Source organism: Aphelocoma coerulescens, chromosome 6 (genome assembly GCF_041296385.1).
Source record: "Aphelocoma coerulescens isolate FSJ_1873_10779 chromosome 6, UR_Acoe_1.0, whole genome shotgun sequence".
NCBI classification, from domain to species: Eukaryota; Metazoa; Chordata; class Aves; order Passeriformes; family Corvidae; genus Aphelocoma; species Aphelocoma coerulescens.
In genome coordinates this window covers 4,223,362-4,248,286 of record NC_091020.1, presented here as the reverse complement: position 1 = coordinate 4,248,286, position 24,925 = coordinate 4,223,362, and the positions used below count along the sequence as shown (strand labels likewise).

Below are 24,925 nucleotides of genomic sequence, written 5' to 3'. Positions count from 1 at the left end.
ATTAACAGCGTGGAGAAAGATGGGGAGCAACTGAGCCAAGGAAAGAGGGGCTGTGACTGCAGCCACCATCTTTGCTTTGTGCTGTCTCATCCTCTTGCATTGGCAGGGTGGGAAAAACAGCTTTTGATGGATAATGCGGTGCAAGGCACTTTTCCACCCATCAGTGTGTCCTCCTACAGAAATGTTCTGCTATGATGGCTGCCTTTAAATCACGCTGGAAGGCCCTCCCTGCAGGTGTAATTTATGAGAGCTTTAACACCCCGGTAGCTCACCGAGCGAGTCAAATGTGGGAAAAAGCTGGCATGATGTAGTGAATAGTAAAATGAGCAGGTCCCCACTTCCAAGGGTTCTCCCTGATGCCTGGTTTAAGGGTTTTAGGGAAGTGGTTGCTTTGCTCTGCCTTCTTTATTAAGTCAGGTCAAGCTATGCAGGGCAATGTCAGCAGCTGAGGGCATGGAGACCTCTTTGGCCACTTGACCTTTCCTCAAGGATTCATGCTGCACTTTCATAAGGAAGGCAGTGGGGCATACTGGCTCTGTTAAGAGCATGGGAAACATGTTCTGAGATACTGCACTGATTTTTACTCATATATATATTTTTTTTTATTTTAATACGGAAAAAAAATATTTATATATATGACATTTTATTCCTTAGCAGGAAATCCAGGAGATGGAGAACAATTCTTTTCAGCTTCCCTTGCACTTTTGTAAGTCACACTTCTATAATATTGTGCAAATAATGGTTTTTAATTCATGTTTCCCTCAGGATGCACCACCTTAAGGAAGAGAGGCTTTGCCAGAAACTGCATCAGTCCCATAGAACAATCCACTTGGAGGGGGAGGGAACCCCCAACCCTAAGGGTTTGTGAATAGCCCTAAGGACCAGCTCTCTGACTGAAAGAACGCTCACTCCTCTCTCTCCTGAAGGACTTTCCAAGCCCCAGGAAGGACGTATGGATTGCCCTTGTGCAATCTCCCACTGCCCATCCATCACTGCACCTGAAATGTGTCAGGCAGGCAGAGACTGACATTTGGGACCCTTTCCCCTGGGTTAACCCTTCCGTGCCTGCCCAAGCAGCACAGGTCACCTTCACATACTCCTGCCTGGAGACTCCAAGTCTCCTGACTATCCTGGAAATAAATGAAGCCCAAAGTTTACTGCTAGCCAGCAACATGTGAGTCAATATGTTTTCGTAGTAAAAGCTTGTGGGACAAAGTCTCCTCCCACCTATTAACTAAATTGCCATTTAATTCACGCTAAAAATCCTTCCCTTAAAGAGCCAGAGGATTCCCTGTGCCCCAAGCAATGTGCAGCAGCAGCAAATGTGAAAACACACTGCCGTCTGCAGGGCTGATCCTGCCCAAAACGCCAGGGCCCTCCCGATTTCCGCCAGGAAAATCAATCTCTGTTAGCCCAGAGAGTTTCCCTAAATGAAAAGCCTTATCTAGAACAGGTCGTGTTATACAACAAGTCACTCGCTTTGCCTGGGAAATGAAAGATGATGAGGCAGAGTCCCCAGTACAGAGGCTATCTCCATAAATCTGCCAAAAAGGAGCTGTGGATTACTTTGCCGGATTAATTATCTGTCCTTCAAACAGAGTCCTGACCTCAGTGGCTGAGCATCTCCAACCCGTCACTGCAGCCGGGGAGGGAGGGCTTTCACAGGGCTTTGGCCACAGGAAAAGCAGCAGGAACACCCTTTGCAGCAATGGGAGCCCTGGCACTGACCAGCCTGTTGGCACGAGGGGCTTGAATTGTGAGGTCTCAATCTGGATTTCTTTTTCAACTAGGCAGTGAGCCCACTCCTTGTGAAGTGTGAAGCAAAAAAGTACATTTTCCTGGAGTTAAAACACTCTGATGGGAAGGAAGGGGGAATAACAACTGAATGGCTTTTCCCTGTTAGATATGGAAATTATTCCCAATGCAGGCAGGACAAGTAGCCAAAGCCATGGCACAGCTACACCTGTGCTCCTCCGTCATCTCAGCCTTAACAGCTTTGTAAGCTGGCAGCATAAAGTTAGATCTCAAGTCATATTTTATGTGGTTATGGTTAATCTTTTAGTTTTATTGTGTTCCTGTCACGGGAGGACCTTGTGCTGGAGATAGCTGTATAAATAAGAGCTGCTGCAGTACATCGCCAGCCGTGGCTGCCCGAGGGATGGAGCTGAACAGGACAGCAGCAATTCCAAATTAATTTTTAAACCCCACCTCCAAATCATATCAATGCTTTAGGTGTTAACACTGAAGGTATGATGGACGGCCAGGTTTCTTCTCAGCTCTGTACTGCTGTATATACAAGCCCAAAAGGCAAAATCAGACCAGCCACATGCTAACCCTGTGCCCAAAAAACTCTGAGAGCCGGGAAAAGGCATCACCTATCCCTGCAGGGAAATGGCATCACTGCCACCTCCCCTCCTGGAAGGGAGCTGAAGAGCCAGGTATAATTACTACTTCCACCAGCCACTTTCACTTTTGTTTATGGTCGGTTTCTAATTTAATTTGCTTCCCCATTCCCATATGTTAGGCTTTTTTTTTTGCAAAATTGCCATAAAAATTTTCCAGCTCAGGCAAAAAATCTGCTCGCTGACCTTTACCATCATGATTGAGGATAATGAGAAATTAATTAGGCTTTACCTGCCTGCCAAAAAAAAAGGCTTGCCTTGGGTGAGCAGGATTTTGGAAGTGCATTAGATGCCAGTCCTGCGTCTGGACTCTCAGACACGAGAAAGTCACATCACCTCTGTCTATAGGCTGATCATTCCCATCCAACTCCTTTTCCATGAGACCCTGGTGACGACAGGAGGATTCCTGGCCAGTTAGAAACTTTGTAATTCTCATGTTTGGGAAAAAAAATAATAGTGCAAAGTAGTTTAATCACTCTTTGATCTGTTCTGCTGGATCCTCTGACAGGAGAGCTGTCCCCACCAGGCAGGACTGCAGGCAAGGGTTAAGCTCTTGGCATACACAAGCAGATGCAAGGCTGTGTGCAGTGATCTGCCTATAGGTCTCTCCATATTCCACCACCACCAGAATCCCAGAGCATCCTGGCTCCCCTTCCACCATCCCACTGCCCACCCAGGATGGCCAGGCTGACAGCTATTTTACCATCCTCACCGTAATTCAGCAACCTCTGCAAAATTAGATTGATGTTTCAGTCCAGTCTCCAGTGAAAAAGATCCCATATCAGCCAAAAGACAGTCCCTGCTGCACCTTGGCCAGTTGCTACCCACAATCTGGGTGAACCTCTCAAATAAACTGCAGAGGGAATTAGAGGAATAAATAATCCTCGTGTCTTCAAAGGCTGGATACTTGCAGTCAGGATCAGTGCACTTGAAAGTCAGGGTGAAATCACCTTGACCCTCGAGGCTGATTAAAAGAGGGTTTGAAAAGGCTGGGCTTTAAGGAAAAGAAACTGGGAAATTATTTCTGCACGTGTAGGCAGCACCCGGAGCGTGTGGCACAGTGGGGAGGGGAGGCACTGCTGCCATTTCTTGCTGGGAAGAAGCCCCCCCCCAAAAGTGATGCCAGGACCAGCTGGTCCCTCATGCCTGGGTCACCTCGAGCAGTCTGTCTGTCCTCACCAAAGCAGCATCTGAGTGCAGCCCTGTGAGCATCAAAGTCTGCTGGGGTATGGCAGACAGAGATTGCTGAGCTCAAGGCATCATAAATGAACGGGCCCAAGCCCCCAAAACTGGCCTTTCCATAAGGAAGCTGTGTTTTATCTGGAAACACCTTCCCAACCTGCCCTGCCCCTGTTGCCATCGGAAGGGATCCGCAGGCTGTGCAGCCAAAGGGGCCAAGCATTTCCCAGCAATGATCCACTCATCCACACGAAGAAGGGTTCTCAGCCTTCAGAGCCCTTGAGCAAAGGCAGGCTCAATCCATGTGCCTGTCAGAAGGCAGAAAGCCACCACCACTTTAGTTAAGCTTCATTCTCTAGCTCTGTACCCTCACGGGCCCAGCCCTTGCATCCCAGCTTCCGAAGCTTTTGAGAAACACCACAGAAACCACCAGGAGCCATTCAGTCCATCATCACTCACGTTCCCTTCCTGAACAGAAAAACCCCTCCGTGGTATTGTGTGAAGCCGAGCTGTTTGTGGTTCATTGTCAGGAATGAAAGGTTTCAGTGCGAGATACTGTCAAATCTGCTCGGAGCAACCTGGTCTAGTGGAAGGTGTTCCTGCCCATGGTAGGGGGGTTGGAACAATCATCTTTAAGGCCCCTTCCATCCTAAGTCATTCTGTCTATTCTATTCCATGACTTCCCAGGGATGGGATGTACAAAGACTTATTGCAGGGCTGTCCCCTCCATCCATCCCTTCTGGAGTCACCTCCATGTCCCCCAAGACTCACCCGAGACGATGGTGTAGCCGATGCCCCGGGGACGTCCCTTGTCCTGGTCGATAGCTGTTATCATCCGCACAGTGGTACCCTGGGAAGGGACAGGGGACAGGTGTCACAGCACTGCTGGGGCTCCCAGAATGGCCTGCACCTATTACCATGGGCCAGGTGCTGAGGGATAACTTGCCCTAGGACATGGCAGGCCGTGGAAAAGTCCCATCACCTGCCCTTGGAGCAGTTCAGGCTCACCACTCATCACTCTGGTGTGAACTGCAGAATTCTGCTAACCCATGCCAGGATGTAGCTGGAAATGCTGAGGGCATGACCAGGAGGACATGTCCTCTAAGCAAAGCCCCGAGCAGGATGAGCTTCACTGTGCAGAAGGTTTGTGCCAGGGCAAGTCTCTGCAGTGACTGGAGAGAGCCCCACCACACTCTGTCCCTGTGCTGCTCCTCCCCTGCCCACAGGAGCAGTATTTGAAGTGAGGTCACTGTGACAAGCACAGCTATTGGTGCTCAAGGAAGAAGAGAAAGGAAGAACTGAAGGTGCAGTCTTGGGAAAGCCAGGACAAGCCTCCTCACAGAGTCACAGCTGACAGGCAACAGCATGTGCTCCTCTGCCTCAGGGATTTTCACTCTGCCGTCCCTCGAGAACCAAAGGCAATGATTCCCTTTCACTATGACCTTCAGCTTGGTCGCTACACCAGTTTAATCTGCCACTGGCTTCCCAATTTCAGCCTGTCCTCTTCTCCCACTGCGTTCCTCAAATGAGGCACCCCAAGCCATAAGGGATGATCACACTGACCATCAGCATCCAGCTGCACAACTAAGTGAGCTGCAGAGATTTTAACTGAAACCCTTGAGGAGAAGGAAGAGGGTTGGACAGATGTTGAGAACCAGGCATTGCCGACAGGCAGGAGCTTCTGCAACTGCCAGCTCACCCACCTCATCCTCCATCCTGCAGGACACACTGTTCCTATAGCCCAGCAGAAAGATCCAAGACTCCCCCAAAACTGACAAGAAGAACATAAGAGGGACCCAAAATTCTTGTTTAGTTCTTGAAATAAAAATATCCTGCTCCATAAGTCAACTTCCACCGCCGCAGTGCAGTGAGCCCCTGTGAATACCAACACATGCACATGCCCGTAATTAATGTAGTGTGAAAAAATTTACAACTCAGCTGTTCTTGTTTTCATTGGCTTATTAACAGTGGGGAAAGCAGCAAATTTTTTAATTTTTTTTCCCCTCAAAGGAAATGTCAGCAGAGGCGTTTGCATATCTAATGAGGGAGCAGAGCGGGTCGGCAGCCTTGTGCTTGCCCTGCAATCCATCATTTGAAGGCCAAAGGGAAAGCTGTGGCAGAAACATCGCCAGTGGAAAGCAGGGACTTGCCGTCTTCCCTGGCTTCCAGATCTGTGTCCCTGTGGGCTCAATGCCGCTGCTGGCCATAAAGAGGGCTCCCAGGGCCAGGCAGGCTGCCCATTCCCTGATCTCCGAGGGCATTTCAATGGACTCCTTAAGTAAATCCATGTTATTAACTGAGAACATGAGCCATAAATCCCAGGTCACTGGCCTCTAAGCAGCACTTGGCTGGTGAGGCTCAGCAGCCGCTCGGAGAGCCTCTAAATTACTGACAATAACTGTGCTTTCCCAAGGAGTACAGAGAAAGAAAAACCACCAGAGAAGTGGGGAAGGAGCAGGTGGGAAAGCAGAACACGGGATGTGGAAAGGAGGGCAGGGCAAAGTGGGGGAGAAAAAAGGGTGATGCATTTCAGTGTGCTCTGTCCCAGCACAGTTTTGCCTAAATTATAATATGTTACACCTTATACTATACATATAATTGTATTATATATATAATATATATGAATATATTATTTACTGTATGTTGTATTACATGTATTAATATATCTTATGTATTGTATTATACATTATACTCATATTCAGCAGAATCAAAGTCCACACAATCTTTAATCTGTCCCATAGGACAGATGTGAGCCCCCTCCCCGGTGCAGCAGGAGCTCCCCCATGGAAGGGGCAGTGGGTGAAGGTACCAGCTCTGTCTGACAGCTCGCTCGTCACCTGTCACACAGCTCGGGAGCAGCATGGAATGGGAATTGTCTCCTGCAGAGGGAAGGCAGCCGCGGGAGAAGGCAGGGTCCTGCGATGGCTAGGGAATAGCAATGGGCTGCTTTATCTGCGGGAGAGGCCCCTCCTGGAGGAGCCAAGGGGAAGGGCTGGAGGGAGAGATAAAAGGATGAGCGTGGATGTGGCAGCAGGGGAAGTTTGGGAGGGGTGGAGGGGGAATCTCATTCGGGTATCTCAGCAGTGTGTACCACAGAGATGCCCACAGGAAAGAAATTATCCAGACATTTGATTACAGGAATGAGGGCTGAGAGGGACCATGCTGCAGTTCACCCTGTCCTTGGCAGGCCCGTGATGATGGTATCATGCTGCTGGGTTTTGGTGTTGGGGCTCCCCCTGCTCTCCTTGCAGCTCCGTGTTCCTCTTCCTGCTCCACAAGCCTCTCCTGGGGATGAGCCACATTTCACCAGTGTCCAAGGAACACGTGATGGAGCGGTACTCGGTTCCCTACCATCCATAGATGCCGTCTCCTGGAACCACAGCAAGATCCTTCACATCCCACCTGGTTTCCATCCTTCCTGACAGGTCCTTCACAAGATTCTTCCAACATCCACGAGACTGGCAGACGCCACCTCCTGGGGATGGACGGTCCCTTCCTGAGCATCCAGAGTGTTTGGGAGCAATCTTGAACCTTCCAGGAAGGGGCTGAGCAAGTGGCACAGGGTAGGAATAACATCCATGCCTTAAGGATTGGATTTGTAGTGAGGGTACCAAGTGTTGGAGCCACACCGCAACGGCAAAGATCACCATCCATGAAGCACATCTCAACAATTCCCAATTGGAACACAACACCATTCCTTTCACAATCCATCTTCGTGCAGCAAGGGCAGCCAACTGCAACCCTAAATTGGAGGGGACCCTCTCACCGCCTCCAGCTAAACACACCTGGCAAGGATCCACTTACTCACAGAAACCACAGGCTGACTTCCAGCACCAAGAGCTCTGCCCTGGGTATCTGTGGCAAGACCCTGCAGCTCTTAAAAACACTGAAATATTCCTGACTTTTCTTTTAAAACAAGTCACACCTTGCCCGCCTACTGCAGACAGCAGTGGCTGCAAGGAGAGGGCTCGGCTGCTGGATACAGAGAGAACAGAATAACTTTTCCCCTCTGGGGAAGGAGGAAGGAGGTTTAGAAAAGTAATAATCTGGGAAAGCCTATGCTTAAAAAAAGGGAAAGAAAATAAAGAATGGCACATTATCCAAACAAAATCTCAGGGTTTTTTGAAGAGGGGCAGGGGTAAATCAATCCTTTTTTAATAAAACCCTGAGCTTTTAATAAAGTGTTCACACTGATGGGCTGAAAATATTGTAAGAAAGAATTAACTCAGAGCTATTGAGACTCTAGGGCAAAACCAGCACTGATTCTACATTATTTCTTCAACTCAAGGAGTTTCTGAGGAGGAGGGGGATGGTGCTGAAGAATTAAAACTGTTTTAATGATGTTTGACATGTATCTGTACCATTCTACTGCAAGGAAGTACAACTGCTGGTCTTGGGGACATGTGCCAGTGGGGTTTAGCCTCACTCTTGCCTTCACGTGGCTCCCTGTGGGATGAAGCACAGGTTCAGAGCCTTCAACTGGTCTCCTGGAGAGTGGATTCCTCCTCTTTCACCCGCAAAGTGAAGCTGCAGCACTGCCTGCACCACGCACCAGATGAGGTGCAGAAGCAGGCGCTCATCAGAACCACAGCAGCTCTGCAAGGGGAAATAGCTCATCTCCTCCAGCTCCTATCAACTTGTCTGGAGGACATGGAATCCCAGGATCATTTAGGTTGGAAAAGCCTTCTGAGAACATCCAGTCCAACCATTCCCCCAGCACTGCCAAGGCCACCACTAATCCATGTCCCCAAGTGCCACATCCACATGGCTTTTAAACCCCTCCAGGGAAGGTGATTCCACTACTACCCTGGCAGCCTGTGCCAGTCCTTACAACCCCTCCTTTCCATGACATTCAACATCAACCATGCCACCCAGTCTACAGCTGCTGTGAGGACACACCCCAAAAACCCTCTTGAGGATGAAAACCACACCGCCGAGCTTTGCCACAGCTGCAGGTGCACTCGGGTGCCCTGGGAGAGATGTCTGAGCCATGCTGGGATGATAAACAACATCAAGAAAGAAGATACAACACCTCCAGGGACAGCAGAGTCTCTCCCCGCTGTGTCCTCTTCCTTTGCCTGATAAGAAATTGCTTTCTTCTCAGTGTCACAATAAGCACCTGCCCAAAATGCTTCTCAATTATGCTCCCAGATCCCAGCCTCAGAGAAATAAGAGCTACAACTGCACTTCGCTCTCCTCTCATGCCCCTCCACCCCTTTTTCTTCTTCTTCTCTTATAGGATTAGGGACTTGAAAGGCGAAGTGCAGCCCAGTGTTGCAGCAGGAGGAGGGAGGGGAGTGCTTCAGAAAGCTGCCATGGCAAAAAAAATCCCATTTCTCACTTCTTAATTCCAGTCAATTCCAGTCAAAGGGCTGATAGAGATCTGTTTGCGGTAATTTGCTGCAGTTTATCCACTCTTTTTACCTTCTATCGGCTCTTCACTGACGGGCTGGCTGACATGCTGTTACTCGAGTGAGGAAATTAAAATTTGATGCAATAATCCCAAATAAGAAGGATTTTATTAGGTAATGTATACACTTTAGATGAGGTATTCTTGCCTGATACATTGATAGGGGAACACAGACATGCTGTGAGCCACAGATAAAAAGAGGGAAGAGAGACGGGGAGCGGACGCATGGAGCAGCAGCTCTGTGGATTTAGGGCTGGGATGAGATGCCTTGAGCACATATTGATCTGCTGAGTCCAACGTCGGGGCAAACATCACCCAAAAATGCACTGCAGCGTCTGGGTTTGACCTGCAAGCCTGGTTTCGGATGGGAGCCGGCCAAGCCCAGACTCCCTACCCAAATTTGCGGTTATCATTTTGATAACCGAGACGTTCACTCTACACATGGCTACACTCAGGGAGGAGGGCAGAACTGATGAGAAGATTTCAACTGGGAGGCAAAAAATGCACATAATTAATGGCTGGACTTGATGATCTTTGAGGTCTTTTCCAACCAAATGACTCTGTGTTAAACCCCAGGCTTGCCAAAGCAAATCACATCCTTGGTTTCAGCAGTGAAATTTCCCCCAGGAAGGCTGGGAATTTGGGTCCAAACTAGAGAGTGACACCACTCAAAGCAGTCCCCACCTCCAGCAATCTTCCTCTTCACCATGTCTCTGGTGGCACCTATCCATCTTGGATCCCTCAGTGCCTTTGGAGATGTTGCACATGGCCAAGAGAAATTAAAATCTCTAAACGTGGTGAGAATTCCTTCTTCCACTTCCTGTATCACGTTACACAGTGGTTATTTGCTGCTTTCCCGACTGCAAACAGTGAATGTTCCAGGAATAACTGTGGTGCATGTCAGTGTATTGACACAAAGGGATCCTTGAGCCTTAATATATATCATTATTTGAAAGACATTCCCTTTCCTGGATGCCAGATCACTCCATGAAGGTGATGCAGTCTATGATTTTTAATACTTTTGGGGCTTTCTTTAATTTCATTTCTAGCTTTTTTCCTCCTACTTAAGTGTGATCTAATTTGTGAGGTTTTATTTCCCTGCAGCTCACTCTGTCCATCCCAGAAATACTCCTTAATATCAACAAAACTTTTACCTTGTAATTCATGAATAAGCCGCTTTTTTGGCCACCTCTGGGCCAGCAGAGAGGTAATGTGCTGTGTCACCATGGGGATTTGTGACAGGCAACTCAGCCCTATTGATCCAGCACTCTCCATGTCAGGGCTTTGCTTCAGTGAATAAAAAGGCATAAACTGAAGCACACAGGAGTTCCCTCTTTCTCTGAACTGAGCCACCAGGCATTTGGGACCCAGAGCACCAGAGAACTTACGGGATGCACATGTGGTGTGGATGTCCACCATGCCATGATTTTAAGGCAGAAGGTTTTTCCTTCCACACACAAAAATGTTTCCCTGTAGACAAAATGATGGGATGCACAGCTGTGGATGCTGCAGAGAAGGGCTGGGGCTTGGATTAAAGCCCTTGGTGGGAGCAGAGCAAACAGCTCCCAAAGCCCAAGCTGCCCTCCACATTCCCTGACATCTGTGGGAGAAAAAAGCCCTCATCCCTGCTGTATTTAGAGGTGGGGAGACATTTTTCCACAAACAGTGAGTTTGCTGACAAACTGAGTTTCAGAAGAACTAAAATGATTGGATCAATTTGGCAAAACCTGGGGGAAAAGACTCAAAGTGCTGAAATGGCTGATGATTCTGGCATTTTCAAAACTGCCTCATTTCAGGAACATTTAGATTTTTCCTTCAAGTTCTCTATTGGAAATGGCATGCAGATAGACCATGCGGAGGAGACGGGGTGACTGTCTGCTCAGAATAACACAAAGCCTTTGCAGAATTTAAGAAAAAACACTCAGGAAAGTATTTTATTTGGGGTCTAGGCTTCCTGAACTCCCATGCTTAGGCTGCCTATTTGAAAAAGGGGCTGAATATTTTGGATCTGGCTGGAAATGCGCTGTTTCAGAAGGAAACCCCAGGAAGCACAGCCCTTACCGGAGGTGAGTTCTCATAGATGTTTGTGCTGTAGGGCAGGTTGATGAAGATGGGGTCCATGTCCTGCACGTCTGTGATGGTGATTGCCAGGTTGGCCAGAGTAGACAGCGGCTTGTTTTTATCTTGGTCCTTGAAAAAACAAGGAGCAGGGAGGGGAGAGAAAGGATTTCTATCAGAAAAACAGAGTTATTCAGCAGAGTTAAGTATCTTGTGGTTGTAGCTGGGGCAGGATTTCTGAATAGTGGAGGTAATCATCTCTTTTTCAAGCTACCTGCTGGAATTATTGTCCACTGCACCTCCCTCTAAGCTGAAATACAATATGCATTTCATTGCAGCATAAGCCCTTTCAAATGAAGCAAACACCAATTTAGTTTTCCACATTTTGAGTGAAAATGCAGCAATGCTGTTCAACATCTACTTCAAAATGCAAATTCCTTCCTAATGCAGACACAGCCTAAGGTACCTCTGCATGGTCAGACCCAGGGGTGGGTGCCAGCAGCCTCTCTCATACCCACAGTGCTGATGCCTCAACACAGTTTGGGCTCCATCACCTGAAGGGGAGGCTCTGGGAGACCTCAGAGCCCCTTCCAGTGCCTAAAGGGGCTCCAAGAGAGCTGGAGAGGGACAAGGGCATGGAGGGACAGGACAAGGGGAATGGCTTTAAATGGAAAGAAGGCAGGGTTAGATTAGGTATTAGGAAGGAATTCTTGGCTCTGAGGGTGGCAAGGCCCTGGCACAGGGTGCCCAGAGAAGCTGTGGCTGCCCCTGGATCCCTGGAAGTGTCCAAGGCCAGGTTGGATGGGGCTTGGAGCAACCTGGGATAGTGGGAGGGTGTCCCTGCCCATGGCAGTGGGGTGGACTAAATATCTTTAAATGTCCCTTCCCACCTGAACCACTCCATGATCTATGATCCCCTCCCTTTCACTCCATCACATCCCACCAGGACAGAGCCTTGGGCTCTTTTCTAAGCATGACCCTTCTCCAGCAGCCAAAGCCACAGCAGTAGGCACTGCCACCAGCTTCTCCTGGCAGTGCCCTGCTGCCACTAGTTTTCTTGTGGAAGCCTTGTCCTATTGGTGCTCAAAAGTGACCCCAACACTCAATGCCCTTTGCCAAGGACAGGAGTAAGAAGAGCACATGGAGGGAAGGGAATCAATGTCTCTTTACCCCCAATCAGGCACTGTGCTGGAAGGTGACCATTAGAGGTTACCACACACTCCTCCAAAGCAGCTTTGAGCAGAGGCAAAGACTGATTGCCAGAAGATTAATGTTAATTTAAACTGTATTCCACAACACAGCTTGTACATTATCCTCTTAACCTGAAGGGCTCAGTGTTTATGGCCTGGGTGCTTATTCTGACTCTGCTGTTATTGCCATCAGGTTGAAGTCCTTTGTTTCTTCAGATAATGTTCATTCCTCTCCCCTTCACCTCTTAAATTTTGTTTAAGCCATCACAGATAGTACTGAAAAATCAAGAGCACTTCCAGTTTCCTCACTGGACTGTCTCTCCTGCTGTTCTTCCCAGCCTCTTTCTGTGCTTGCTACCTTCAGCCCTGGGATGGAACGACTCCTGCCTGGCACCTGTGCTTCTCAGCAATCCCTGCAGCCACCCATCACCCCATTTCCCACCCAGGACCATGCAAACTCTTTATCAGGCAGGCAGAAAATCGGCATTTGCTCTTCCAGCTCCTGCTACACTGGTGCAACTCTCATCCTTATTTCCTGGCACAACTTTGCCCTGGGCTTTCTCATCACTTTTCTTCTAGGAATTACTAGCACTGACTGAGCCAAGGAGATATTCCCACAACTGCCATCCAGCCCAATTCAGAGACAACATTTAAGTCCTTGGATTCCCTAAGCTGGAAATCACCAGATGCCAGGGGTGTATCGAGCAAGTAACAGGGTGCCTAGAGAAGCTGTGGCTGCCCCTGGATCCCTGGAAGTGTTCAAGGCCAGACTGTACAGGGCTTGGAGCAATCTGGGATAGTGGAAGGTGTCCCTGCCTGTGGCAGGGGGTTGGGATGAGCTGGGCTTTACAGTCCCTTCCAACCCCAACCATTCTGGGATTCTATGAAGTTCCAGATATGCCCCCATGTTATCTTTTCTGGGATACGAGGCCAGATGGAGCTGGGTGGACCACACTGACACCCTTGCATCCTTGAGGAAATCAGAATCCTGGAAGAAAGTTACATTTCCATCAGGAACTCTGTTTGGTCCCACATTTTCCAACCTGCTAGGCAGTTCAATAACACATCCCAGGAAAGCGTGTCAGCGACAGACACTGGCAAGGAAGCAAACAACAGAGTTGTTAATACTCTTTCCACTGGAGTATTAAAAATAAAATGAGGTATGTTTAAAAAAAAAAACAAACACAAAAACCAAGTTTCTGGGGAAAATTCCACAGCCTGGAACATGCAGGGCTTGGGCTGAAAGGTTGTGGTGTTTGCCCTGCAGTCTGTGAGTGCCCGGGCTTTGCGCTGTGAAGAGCGAAGCACAGCCCTCCGTGTCCTCCTGACATTTGTGGTTCTGCATCAAGACAATGATCTTGATTAAATCACATGCTTCAAGAGTTCTAGCCAGCTGCCTGGAGGGGGCAGAGAGGGTTCCTCCCCCTCCTGAGCATGGGGTTGGTCAGATGTATTGTAGGGCTGAATCTCACCTTCCTGTGTTTCGTCTGAGGTGGGGAAGAAGCCACCATCCAGAGCTCCTGCCTGTATGGTCCTCTACATTCTCCAGCTCTCTCTAGACTGAACACCAGGGACTGAACACCCATTCATATGGGGCAAGAATTTGCCATGGTGGACACATCTCCCAAGGGTCTCCTCCCAGTGTGATGGCATTGACTGTAATTAAGACCTTGGTTTCTCCTCTGTCCACCAAAACTTTAACTCTTGGTGTCTGGACTTAATACAGGTGAATCCACTTGTAATAAACCACAATGTATAAGGAATGAGTCTGGAGGATCCAATATACCAAAGACATTCATTACTCAGGGGGTGGTGAGACACTGGCACAGGTTGCCCAGGAAAGTTGTGGATGTAGTTCCATCTCTGGAAGTGTTCCAGGCCAGGCTGGATGGGGCTTGGGGCAATCTGGTCTAGTGGAAGGTGCCCCTGCCCATGATAGAGGGTTGGAATGGGATGGTCTTTAAGTTGCTGAACCCAAACCATTCTGTGATTCTCTGACTGGTCTGTATGCCCTGTACTGGGTTTCATCACCCAGGAGCTCGTCCCCTTCCTGCACAAGCCCCTGACACATATGAGATGCTGTTGGAGAGGTGCAGCTGTTCTCCACAGCAACTTGAAACCACCCAGAGACTGCATTGCTGTAATATCTCATTAAGCAGAAAATGCTGGATGTGCCCAAGAAAATTTGCCAGAGCAGGGCAATGAAATAAACCCCAGACAACACCTCCAGCTGGCAGCTGCCAGGGTAAGACTCACCGTGGCATTCACCTGGAGCTGGTAGGCCTGAGTGACTTCATAGTCCAGCTCCCGGATCACCGTCACGATGCCACGGCCGCTGTCAATGGCAAAGAAGTTGGAAGGGGGCTGGAAGGAGTAAAGCACGCTGCCTCCTGCCCCCTGGTCTGGGTCTGTGGCGTTCACAATGAAAATCGGAGTGCCCACGGGGGTATTCTAGAGATAAAAAATAAATATCAGTAACATTGTGCACTATTTTCACATCAAACATGCATCAGCAATTTCATTTGCCCACCACGAGTGATATCCAGACTCAACAACTTCAGTCCTGAATTTCCAGGACACTTTTAAGTTACACAGCTGTATTCTTTATTATAGCACTGCAGGGCCTATAATAGCTGTTACACACTTATAATAATAGTTACACAGCTGTGGTCAAGACGGCACTCTATCACAAACCCTTACTTTCCCAGACATCCCAACTCTCCAGAAAAATTACTCTCTTTCCTGAAACTTGTTTTCTGCCCAAAGGCACTTTTATTTTTGATGCTGATTCCCTCACTGTTTTTACCACAAAGTATTAAATATAGGAGAGCTTTAAAAAAATAAGGGGAAAAAGAAAAAAAAGCATTAAATGCAACACAGAACTTAACGTAAAAGTCAAAGTTGTAGTTTCCACAGCAACTACAACCTGGCCCGATTAACGCAGGCATGAACAGTTCCATCGTCATAAATCTGGAACTAATCTACATGCATAAAATATGCAGCTGAGTGCACAAAATCAGCAATGGCAAGTGCAGTTTGGCACTTCTTATTGTTTAACTTCACAGCGGGGAGAACAATTATCCATTTTTGGTGGAACAGCTGCATGTTCCTATGCAAATCTTAAAATGCATATTCTTGTCTCTCCCTAAAGGCACGAGCACAGACTGCCAGCAAAAAGGCTCTGCCGGGGCTCCAGGTACACACAGATCACGACACCTTGGGCATGTCCCTCTGCCTTTGACAGGATCAAAAGGGCTGACAAAGAGCTAAACCTCGAAAGGGGACACAGCAAAGGTCAGAAATGAGACCTGACAGCAGCAGGTTATGGCCAGGTGGGATAATACAGATTATTCCTGCAAACCTCTCCCCAAGTCTCTGCATTTTATTGTTAACTCCTTTCATATTAATTCTTTGCCCTCAGCTTACAGAGAAGTATCGTGAAGTGCTGAGAAGATGGAAAGGAGGCTTGAGGAGAGGCAGAGCTTAGAAGATGGGGTACTGCTTCCAAGAAAACTGAGAGACAAACTGAGCCATTTTCAGGTTTTTTGGGAACCTTGCAGGGGTTGGGGGGAACCAAAAGCTGTCCTAGTCAACACATCCACTAGAAAATACAGGAAAACAGGGCTCCACATTAGGAGATCTTATTTAAACAGCTTAATACCGGGTGATGGCACCAGCAAAGAACCAAAGCATCTGCATGTCCTCTGTCAAAGCTCAGGCCAGCAGAAATTTGCCCTCAAGGCAGCTGGCAGGATTTTGTACAACAGAGCAGGGAACCCAGGGCACACTCTGCAACTCACACTGATGAATCCAGGCTCAGGACACTCATACCACACACATCTCTCCTGCCCTCTGCCCTTGTATCCAGGCACATGGCACTGCAGGGACACTGACACCCAAGCTCACCTCAGACTCCAGCAAAATTCTGCTTCCCTTACATCAGTGTCACTTCTGCCAAGGTGTGAGAGGTTGCAGCTCCCACTTAGGTTTTTCATTTCCTTTCTTTTTTTTTTCCCTCCTCTAAATCAAGCTGCTCTAGAAAGCCTCGCAGGGCATGGCCTGAGGATTATTTTTTAAAGGGCCTTCAAGTTTCTGGTGATCAGCAGTCACAAAAGTGTAAAAGACATAGCTGGAAGGGACCTCAGAAGAGAAACCTGTCCCTGTGCTCCACCTAAATCATTCCCGTCCTGAAAGCCTTCTAACAATGGAGACACCACATCCTCCCCAGCCCATCTGTCCCAGAATTTTGCTGCCCTTTGCCTTAGAGCTCCTCATTTTCTGCAAGGCTTAGCCCAGCCCTGCCCTGCTGACATGTAAACCCTTGACTTTGTGCCATGCACTCAGCACCTTAATCCTGGCTAGGGCATTTAAACTGCTCAGGAACCAGGATTTTGTCAGCTGGGGAGTTGCACTGGGTGAAGAGTACTTCATGGGGGCCTGTGGTGGGTGTTTGCTTTCTGAGCACTCCTAAAACACCTTTTCAGACAGGACTAGAGCAGCTCCCCAGTCCGTCTTTTGGGCTACCTGCCTCCCCCAAGCCATCACCACTGGGAGCAGCTCCAGAGCATCCCACAGCCCTTCTCTTGCTGCTGCCAGGGCACTGCTTCCACCACCTCACTCCACCTGCTCCAACAACTCAACTTCCATCCCAGAGCCACCGGGTACCAATGTCACAACACAGAGTATCACAAATTAACTATTCATAGAGAGAGGCAGAGCAAGAGTAGATTCGGGGTTGCACTGAAGGGTCTGGGCTATATTGCGCTGGGAATAATAATATTCATAAGGATAAAGCTGGCCTTGATGAATATGTTTTCTCTTCTTTTTAAGTACCCCTAGCCACTGCTCTTAACATGCAAATCCGCTCTGGTCATCCGTGATTACGGGGCTGCTCTCAGCTGGCTGAGAAAGAGGAGGGCTTGAATTCCCCCGCATTGTACTCCATACAATAGCCCCAAAGCAGTCTTTGAAGGGAGTTCATCTCCTTGTCCTTCCAAAGGAGAAGATGCCTGGAGGGGACACAGAGGTCACCAGCTTTGGTGCTGTCAGCTCCAGCCCCTGCAGACACCACCGTGTGACTTCCATGGCTTTATCCCTGTTTTACAGCTTTGCTCACCAGCTCCCTTCCTTGGCCAGGACAGCAAGAGCCATACAAGCAGGGGATCAGTTCTGGACAAAGATCTGGCCCTGGGAATCAGTCATGGACATCAACACCAAAGCATCTGAGGGGCTGTGAGTGACCCCAGGGCCAGATCACAAGTGTGGGCGCACGAGCAAAGCACAGCCCGAGTGAATTTAGGAGGGGAGCAGAAGGGCTTTCAGGCAGCAGGAAGAGTGTTACAGGAAGCAGAACAGCACGGATGCAGAGAGGGAAATCTCTGATACTGCCCAAAATGCACAGGTCAGTGTGAATATTTCACTACAAAACACGTCTTTATTCCCAACAGCGCACAGGTGAGAGGATGCAGACCCATATGGAGTGCTCTGGGTAATGCATCTTTTTTTCCACAGCTAAAATTCAAGCAAAAAAAGAGAAAATCCCCCCAAACCAGCAAAACCAGCTGTGGGGTGCCGACAACTTGTGTCAACAGTCCTCCAGGGAAAAAGATCTCATCAGTGTTTGTGCCCAGGAAGGCACAGTCAGGACTCAGAGGAATTTTCAGGCCATCTGCCTTAAAAAGCATAAAAAGTATGTCTTTAAAAGCCTCTTGCCATTTTTGGGTCAAACAGGCTCAAGATATTCCTCAGCAGGAAGCTGACGTCTTTATTTCCCAAAAGCTGCGGCCCATCATCTGAACAATGAAGCAAAACATCTGGATAAACAGAAGAGCCTGGGGCTTGTGTTTGATGGCAAACACCAAGCAGAGGACACAACCCAGGGAGATGCCTTTGGAAAGCCCTGTGCTGGACTGTGTTTCTGCCTTTTCAGCATTTGACCATTTATAGGACTCTTCTGCATATCCCTCATGGCTTTTCTTCATTATCAAAGACTAATTGTGGTTATGCTTATCTCACCAACAGGCAAAAATAACAAATCCTCTGTTTTTTTATCCAGGCAGACAACAGCCTACAGGTGCTCGTGGCAAACAGGTGAGCTTTCTACACGAGTCGCCAAATTCTGTCATTTTTTAAAGCTTTCTGCTCTCTGCAGCAGCCTGCGATGGAGGCTTCATTCACTACAGAAAAAAGAACTGGTGACAAAACTGTGTCGTGTCATTAAATCTTTGTTACGACGCCAGCAGATGTGAGATTAAAAATAAACATGCAGACAGATGCTGCCTGTTGGGGGCGAGGAGGAGGGCAAACAGGATGGGACCTGCTCCCGACCTGTCTCCAGCACCCCATCCTTCATCTGGCAGCTCAGCAGGAGCAGCTCCAGCACCCAGGTTCCCCCACAGCAGCTCCAGGAATTAAAGAGCTCTGGGATGCCTCTGGAGTAGTGAAGCCATTTGTGCCTCCCTTAATTTGCAATAAATGAGTAAGAAAAGATCAAACTGTTAAAAAAAAAAAGTATTGGAAGAAGCTGGGGATGGTCCAAAAGAAATACTGAACAGTAATGCAAGAGCCCCTAACTCTAATCATAAGGAGACTGCTCTGTTCCAGTGGATCCCCAGCAGCAAGGATATGTTTGTGTTAAAATAAAGACTGAGCAACCCTAAAATCCCTGTTCAAGCATGGAAGGATGTTGCTGCACAAGGGGGAGGCAGAGGAGAGACCAAGACCTTGCTTCTCTCTGAGCAGCACAGAGGTGAGTGATCACAAATAATCACAGGATTGCAGAATGAGTCAGACCGCAGTGGGTGTTCTGATCTCACCTTCCCGCTCTAGCAGGGACATCCCAGAGTATATGGCACAGGATTGTGTCCCGGGGGTTCTGGGACATCCCCAGAGTGGGAGACTCCACAGCCTCTCTGGACAATTTGTTCCAGTGCTCAGTGACTGCACAAGAAAGAAGTTCTTTCTCGTGTTCAGGTGGATCTCCCTGTGCCTGAATTTCTGCCTGTTGCCTCTTGCCCCATTGCTGGGCCCCACGGCTCTACCCTCTTGACATCCTCCCAGGAAGTTGTGTTTCCATCCCAAAGATGTCATGGGATAGCCCAAGCACAGCCCACCACAACAAACAGCTCCCCTGGGCTGTCACCTCCCGTGTGACCTCAGCATGAATTACCAGACACAGATGTGCCCCATTAACCCTGACAGCTGGGACACCAAAGCCTTATGCAACATTCTCTGCAAGGGGGCAGTTAAGGCTCAAGAAGAGGTTACTAAAAAGGGACTTTTAAAAATATTTACACCTCACTCTCTGGCCACACCAGTAGTCTTTAATATCTTATTATGAATCCTGCTATAACACGCATTAGTAATAAAATTTTGGGTGGATGCTGCTCCAATGCAATGTGGCAACACAAGGTAGATGACAATGCAGAGGAGATGCCCTCTCTGGGGTCACAATGTGAGCAACCTGGGATAGTGGAGATTGTCCCTACCCATAGCACAGGGTTGGAACTAGATGCCTTTAAGGGCCCTTCCAACCCAAACCATTCCACGATGTGTCCTGCCAGGCAGGTTACATGGCTGCAGCTGAACATGAGGGACACCTGAAAAATGTCAGAGCACCACCTCCTCTTGTCTGCTACCAAATGTTCCCCTCAAGTTGTGCCAGGGGAAGTTCAACTCGAATAGCAGGAAAATGTTTTCATAGAACAGTGTCATGGTTTGACACTGGCCTAACACCAGGCACCCATGAAAGCTGCTCGCTCACCCTCCCCTGCCACAGCTGGGCAGAGGAGAGAAAAATTAATGAAGGGTTCATGAGTTGAGATAAGGACCAGAAGAAAACACTCCAAGGGCACAACAGGCTCAACTTAGAGGTACAAAGTGAATTTATTACTAACAAAATCAGAGGAGGATAACAAGAAGTAAAATAAGTCCTTAAAAACACAGCCTGCAGAGGAATCTCAGCTCCAGTGCCTGGAGCACCTCCACCCCCCTCCTTCTTCACTGACCTTGGTGTCTCCATGTTGTTTCTCTCACATATTCTCACCTTCTCCTCTTCTCTAGCTGGAATTAAAACTGTGCCCACTACCTTTGTTGTGATTTTTTCTTAAATCTGTTATCACAGAGGTGTTACCAACCTCTCTAATTGGCCCAGCTTTGGCCAGCAGTGTGTCCTTCTTCAGAGCCATCAGGGATTGGTTCTGCCAGACAGGGTGGAAGTTTCCAGCAGCTTCCCACAGAAGCCAGCTCTGTGGCCACCCCACTACCAAAAACCAGGCCGTGAAAAACAAACAATAAAGGATTGTCAGCACTGGCTCAGGCTGCCCAAGGAAGTGGTGGAGTCACTGCCCCTGGAGAGATTTAAGATGTGTGACTGTAGCACCTGGGGACATGGCTGTGTAACCTGGCAGTGCTGGGTTAGGGGTTCAAGGTGATGATCTTAGAGGTCCTTTCCAACCCAAAATGATTCTTGTGAACAGGCTCTCCTTTCACACAGGGCTAACAAAAAGGCTGAAGAAAACCCAGCTCCACCCCCTTTTCTTGAGGTCCATGGCACCTGCTCCCACAGCATTAAGTCCCTCTGACTGTGAGACTGCTCACCCTGCTCAGGGAGCCAATTTGCTCAGTGCTTTTGAGAGTTTCCCACCACAGCAAAACCATTTCACGGGCCACAGGCCACCAACACCCCAGACGTATCTTGATCCATCAGTCTTGTCCAACTGGCCTGACACCAGGAGCCCTGTGGGCAAAGGGCTGAGAAGGGGAATATGGAGCACTGAGTTTTTTACAGCAGGGTCAGAGTCTGAGAGAAGCAAAGGTGGGAGATGAAGCAGAGATCTGGGAGTTCATTTTCCAGATACTCCCTTCAATGCATCCACTTTTCCAACACACAGAGTGAGCAGCTGGTGGCTCTGAGCTGGTGGCTGGGGTTAAACCACAACAATCTTCTGACAAGAAGGCTGGGCACCCAAAATGTCTATTTTGGCTTATTTGGGGCTGGTCCCTCCATGCCAGCTCCCCCTCTCCAGTGGCTGGCCATGTAGAAGACCTCCATCTGACCTCCCAGGGCAAAGTCACCCGGCAGAAGCTGGTGGGGATGATTAGGATGCCGATGCATGCTGTAGCCATGCAAATAATGTGGAAAAACGGCAGGCAATCTGGCCGAGCAGCTGTCGGAAGGTCGGTGAGATGAGGCGACACAAACGGACTGGGGGGCACATGGCACCGGGCACAAGGGCTCGAGCAGCAGGCAGCTCTGATCTCCTCACTGAAAACAGCCTCGCCAGCCTCATTCCTGCTTCCCCCTCTTCCCGCTCCACACTGCCCCTGCATCAAGGCGGGAGCTGACCGCTCCCATCAGGAGATGCTTCGCTGCTCCGTGCTCCTGTTACAACTCAGGTCAACCTATTACTCTTAAATAATTCCCTGCTGCTGTTCCTGGCAGCTCTTTTCCCTCTCCCTGCCTCTGCACCGTGCAGTGGGGCGGATGAAAGGAGCTTCGCACTCTGCTAAAAGCCGGCTCAGACATCCCTGTGCTCCAGGCAAAGACACTCCTGCTGATCCCAAATCATTGCAGGTGGGAAGGAGGGCTCAGTGCCTCTTGCTGAAGGCAGGGCATGTCGGGGTGCTGTGGAACAGAGCTGACATGGATTCCAAGTATTCTCCTAATACAGCTGGGACCCTGTCTCCCTCATCCTGGACTGCTTTGGACAGATTTAAGTCACCTATTCCTGCCCAGGACTTGTTTGCTGCAGGAAATAACTGCAGAAGCAGAGTCACAGCAAGTGCCAGCCCCTCTTCCAGCCCCTGCCGAGAGGAAGCAACCAGCCCCATGTGTTGGTTTCTGTCCCCGTGCTCCATCCTGGGAGCGATCCGGCTGCCAGACTGGGTCCCTCACGTGCCTGCTCCGAACACTCACACGGATGTGCACAGACTTCCAATTCCTGTGTTCTTAATTGCGCTTTTAATTACATTTATTAATTGCATTACTGCTCGTCCGAGCCAGGCAATTTCCAATTTCAAAGTTTGATTTTAAAACCTGATAATTTCCCTTTTTAATTTTTTTTTTTTTTTGGTGGAAATCCACCCCACCTTTCAATCAGCTCTCATTAATATGTACCTCTTGTTGCTATCTCTATTAAGTGACCTCCCTCATTATCGGGTGACACTGGCAAACGGCCACCGCAGAGCTATAATTCAATTGAGGGGCTTTTGAAAACACCATAAACACAGCTGGAATGAATGCTTTATAGGAGCTGGAGAGGAATTAGCTACTGGATAACCACACTCGGAGCAGAGAGCGTTTGCTCACAGCAGACACGGCCGGGCCCAACGTATGGCACTGGAGGAAGGGACATCACAACCACCCAGCCCACAGGGGAACTTGCCATGCTGGGAGGACAATAGCACTCAGCAGGCAGAGGACAAACAGCCACACAGAGCAGAGGACACTCTGGTACCCCATGGGATAAACCAACTTGCTTTTTCCAGCCCAGAGATCCCCTGTTTCCCGCCAAAGATAACCCTGCCCTCACCAACACGGCTGATGCATGGCACAGCATCCCCAAGAGCTGGGGCTCCTGGTGGCACCAGTCACTTCTGCAGCACAGGTCTTGAGGGGAAAGCCCAGGAGAGGCGGATGGAAGAAATCAGGGAATCCTAAAATGGTTAGGGGGTTGGGTAGGGAGGGCCCTTAGAGATCATCCAGTTCGAACTAGCAAAAGGCAGCAGCTTCCCGCTGCTCTGGGAGGGGGCAGAAGAAAATGGTGGTGACGCAAATACCACTTCACTAACTCAGCATCCACAGCCAAATTTCATCACAAAAGCCACATTTCTCTCCCGTTCCCCATCGCCAGCCTTCAAGGAGCAGGAAGGGGCAAGGCAAGGGCTGGGAGGCAGTCTGTGCTTCCCTCTTTGGCTCCTGGTAGGTCAGCCCCAGTTTTGGAGACAGCAGATGGGAAGCCAAGATGGTCTAACGAGACATTTGAAAGTCAGACACAAGTGCTAAGATTGTGAAAACCTGTCAGTCAGAGAGTCCCTGGCTCCAGCAGCACCGCATCTCTCCTGCTGGTGTGATTTTCCTGCTGGAAAAGGGCGTTTGGAGCAATCTCCCCCTCTGCGAGGGCATCCATGGCAGATGGCCTGGCACCCCTTTGGCTCTCATCTTCCTGGAGATAGTGGGCACGGATCAGGTGCATCCAGGTGGCCACAATCAAGGTCTGCACTCCTCCAGCGGCTGCTTTTGTTTAGGGAAGCAAAGGCAGCCCTGACCTGCAGAATCCAGTGGGGTTTTCCACCATCCCTTCCCTCAATATCAAAATTCAGTAGCAAAGTCAAATCACCAGAGATTTACTTCTACCAGCCAGCATTCATTGTGGGGTGAGACAAGAAATCCGTTTTCCAATTCTTGCTTGGGGGTGATGCCATAAACTGGATGGATCCTATTTTTTAATATCCCCTTTTTTTTTTTTTTTTTCAGTTGCCACTAACTTTCACTTTCTGGCACCCCATGGCAGCCCACTGGGTGATGCTCCGGATGGCAAATGACTTCCATTAAGGCAGAGCGTTCACACAATGCATTACAAATGAAACCCTAATGACAGGACACCGGCAGTACCGCTCTCACTTGATATTAATTGGATGCCACTTTCTTTTAATGGTACATTAATTAATGTGGGATATCAACAGAAGTCCACGACACCCCCATTAATACAAATGAATTCATTATCATCGGTGTTACTATAAGAAATGACAAATAAATCTGTAACAGTGGGACACTTCAAATAATAGCCACGAATCATTAGGTATTGTCTTCATTTATACAATGTATTGCAAATATACACATGAAATCTATGGATGCTTATCCACACGTCCCTCTCCATGCCTCTTCCTGAGCCACCTTGGAGGGCCACCAAGCTGGCCAAGGAGAACTGGGACTTGCTTTGTCACCTCACTGCCTTCTTGCTATCTCCTCTCATCCCAGCACTTCTCACTATCCCCTTCTCTTGAATCTTCAAAAGACCCTCTGATCTAGCACATGTAATCCTGGAAGGAGGATCACCTTTCCTGCCTCCATCTCTTGCACTCCCATTTTAGTCAGGCAGAAAGAAACCTGCTTGCTTTTCTATCATATTTATTTATTTTACTGGTTATTTATCCCTGTTCTGTAGAGAAGATAAAAGCACCTTTCCCAGCACAGAGCAGCCCACCTCTGACCATGAGAGGAGTGAGTAACGCGTCCTCAGAAAACTAAGGAAAAAATCCCACAACTCCCTTTGAAATCTGGGATTTGTAAGTCCCAAAGATCCATCAAAAAGAAACTCCTGGAAAAGCCTCTGCAGAAGCCTGAGAGCAGGTACCACCCTCAACACAAGTGAACACAAAATCCATACAGCTGGGCTGATTCAAAAAATACTTCCCTGTCTTCCTGTGGATGGGGAAGGATCGATACGGGTTCAGCTGGGGTCTCCTCATCGGGCTTTGCTCATGCTGAGACAGCAAACTCTGGCAGGAAGCATTCCTGTCGGAGCCACGGCATGGGCACCACTCTCCTGTGGGAGGTCACACTCCAATTCCCTGTCTCCCACTGCCCCGGGGGTGCTCATGGGCAGAGAGAGCAGCTACCAGCCTGGGACAGTGGAATGTGCAAGGAACGGCCGTTTAAAATATAATACATGGAGGCTGACTTG

General features: G+C 48.8%; 1 protein-coding gene across 2 annotated transcripts in view; it reads right to left on the bottom strand.

Moving 5' to 3' along the window:
- Positions 1 to 24,925, bottom strand: part of CDH23 (cadherin related 23) — a 185,212-nt gene that overhangs the window by 91,865 nt on the left and 68,422 nt on the right. For both annotated transcript variants that reach the window (XM_069018960.1, XM_069018959.1), the window contains exons 7-9: positions 14,496 to 14,690; positions 11,053 to 11,181; positions 4,353 to 4,431 (exon numbers count right to left, since the gene is read on the bottom strand). In XM_069018960.1, the coding sequence (XP_068875061.1) occupies positions 4,353 to 4,431; positions 11,053 to 11,181; positions 14,496 to 14,690 (403 nt within the window). The remainder of the gene's footprint in view (positions 1 to 4,352; positions 4,432 to 11,052; positions 11,182 to 14,495; positions 14,691 to 24,925) is intronic.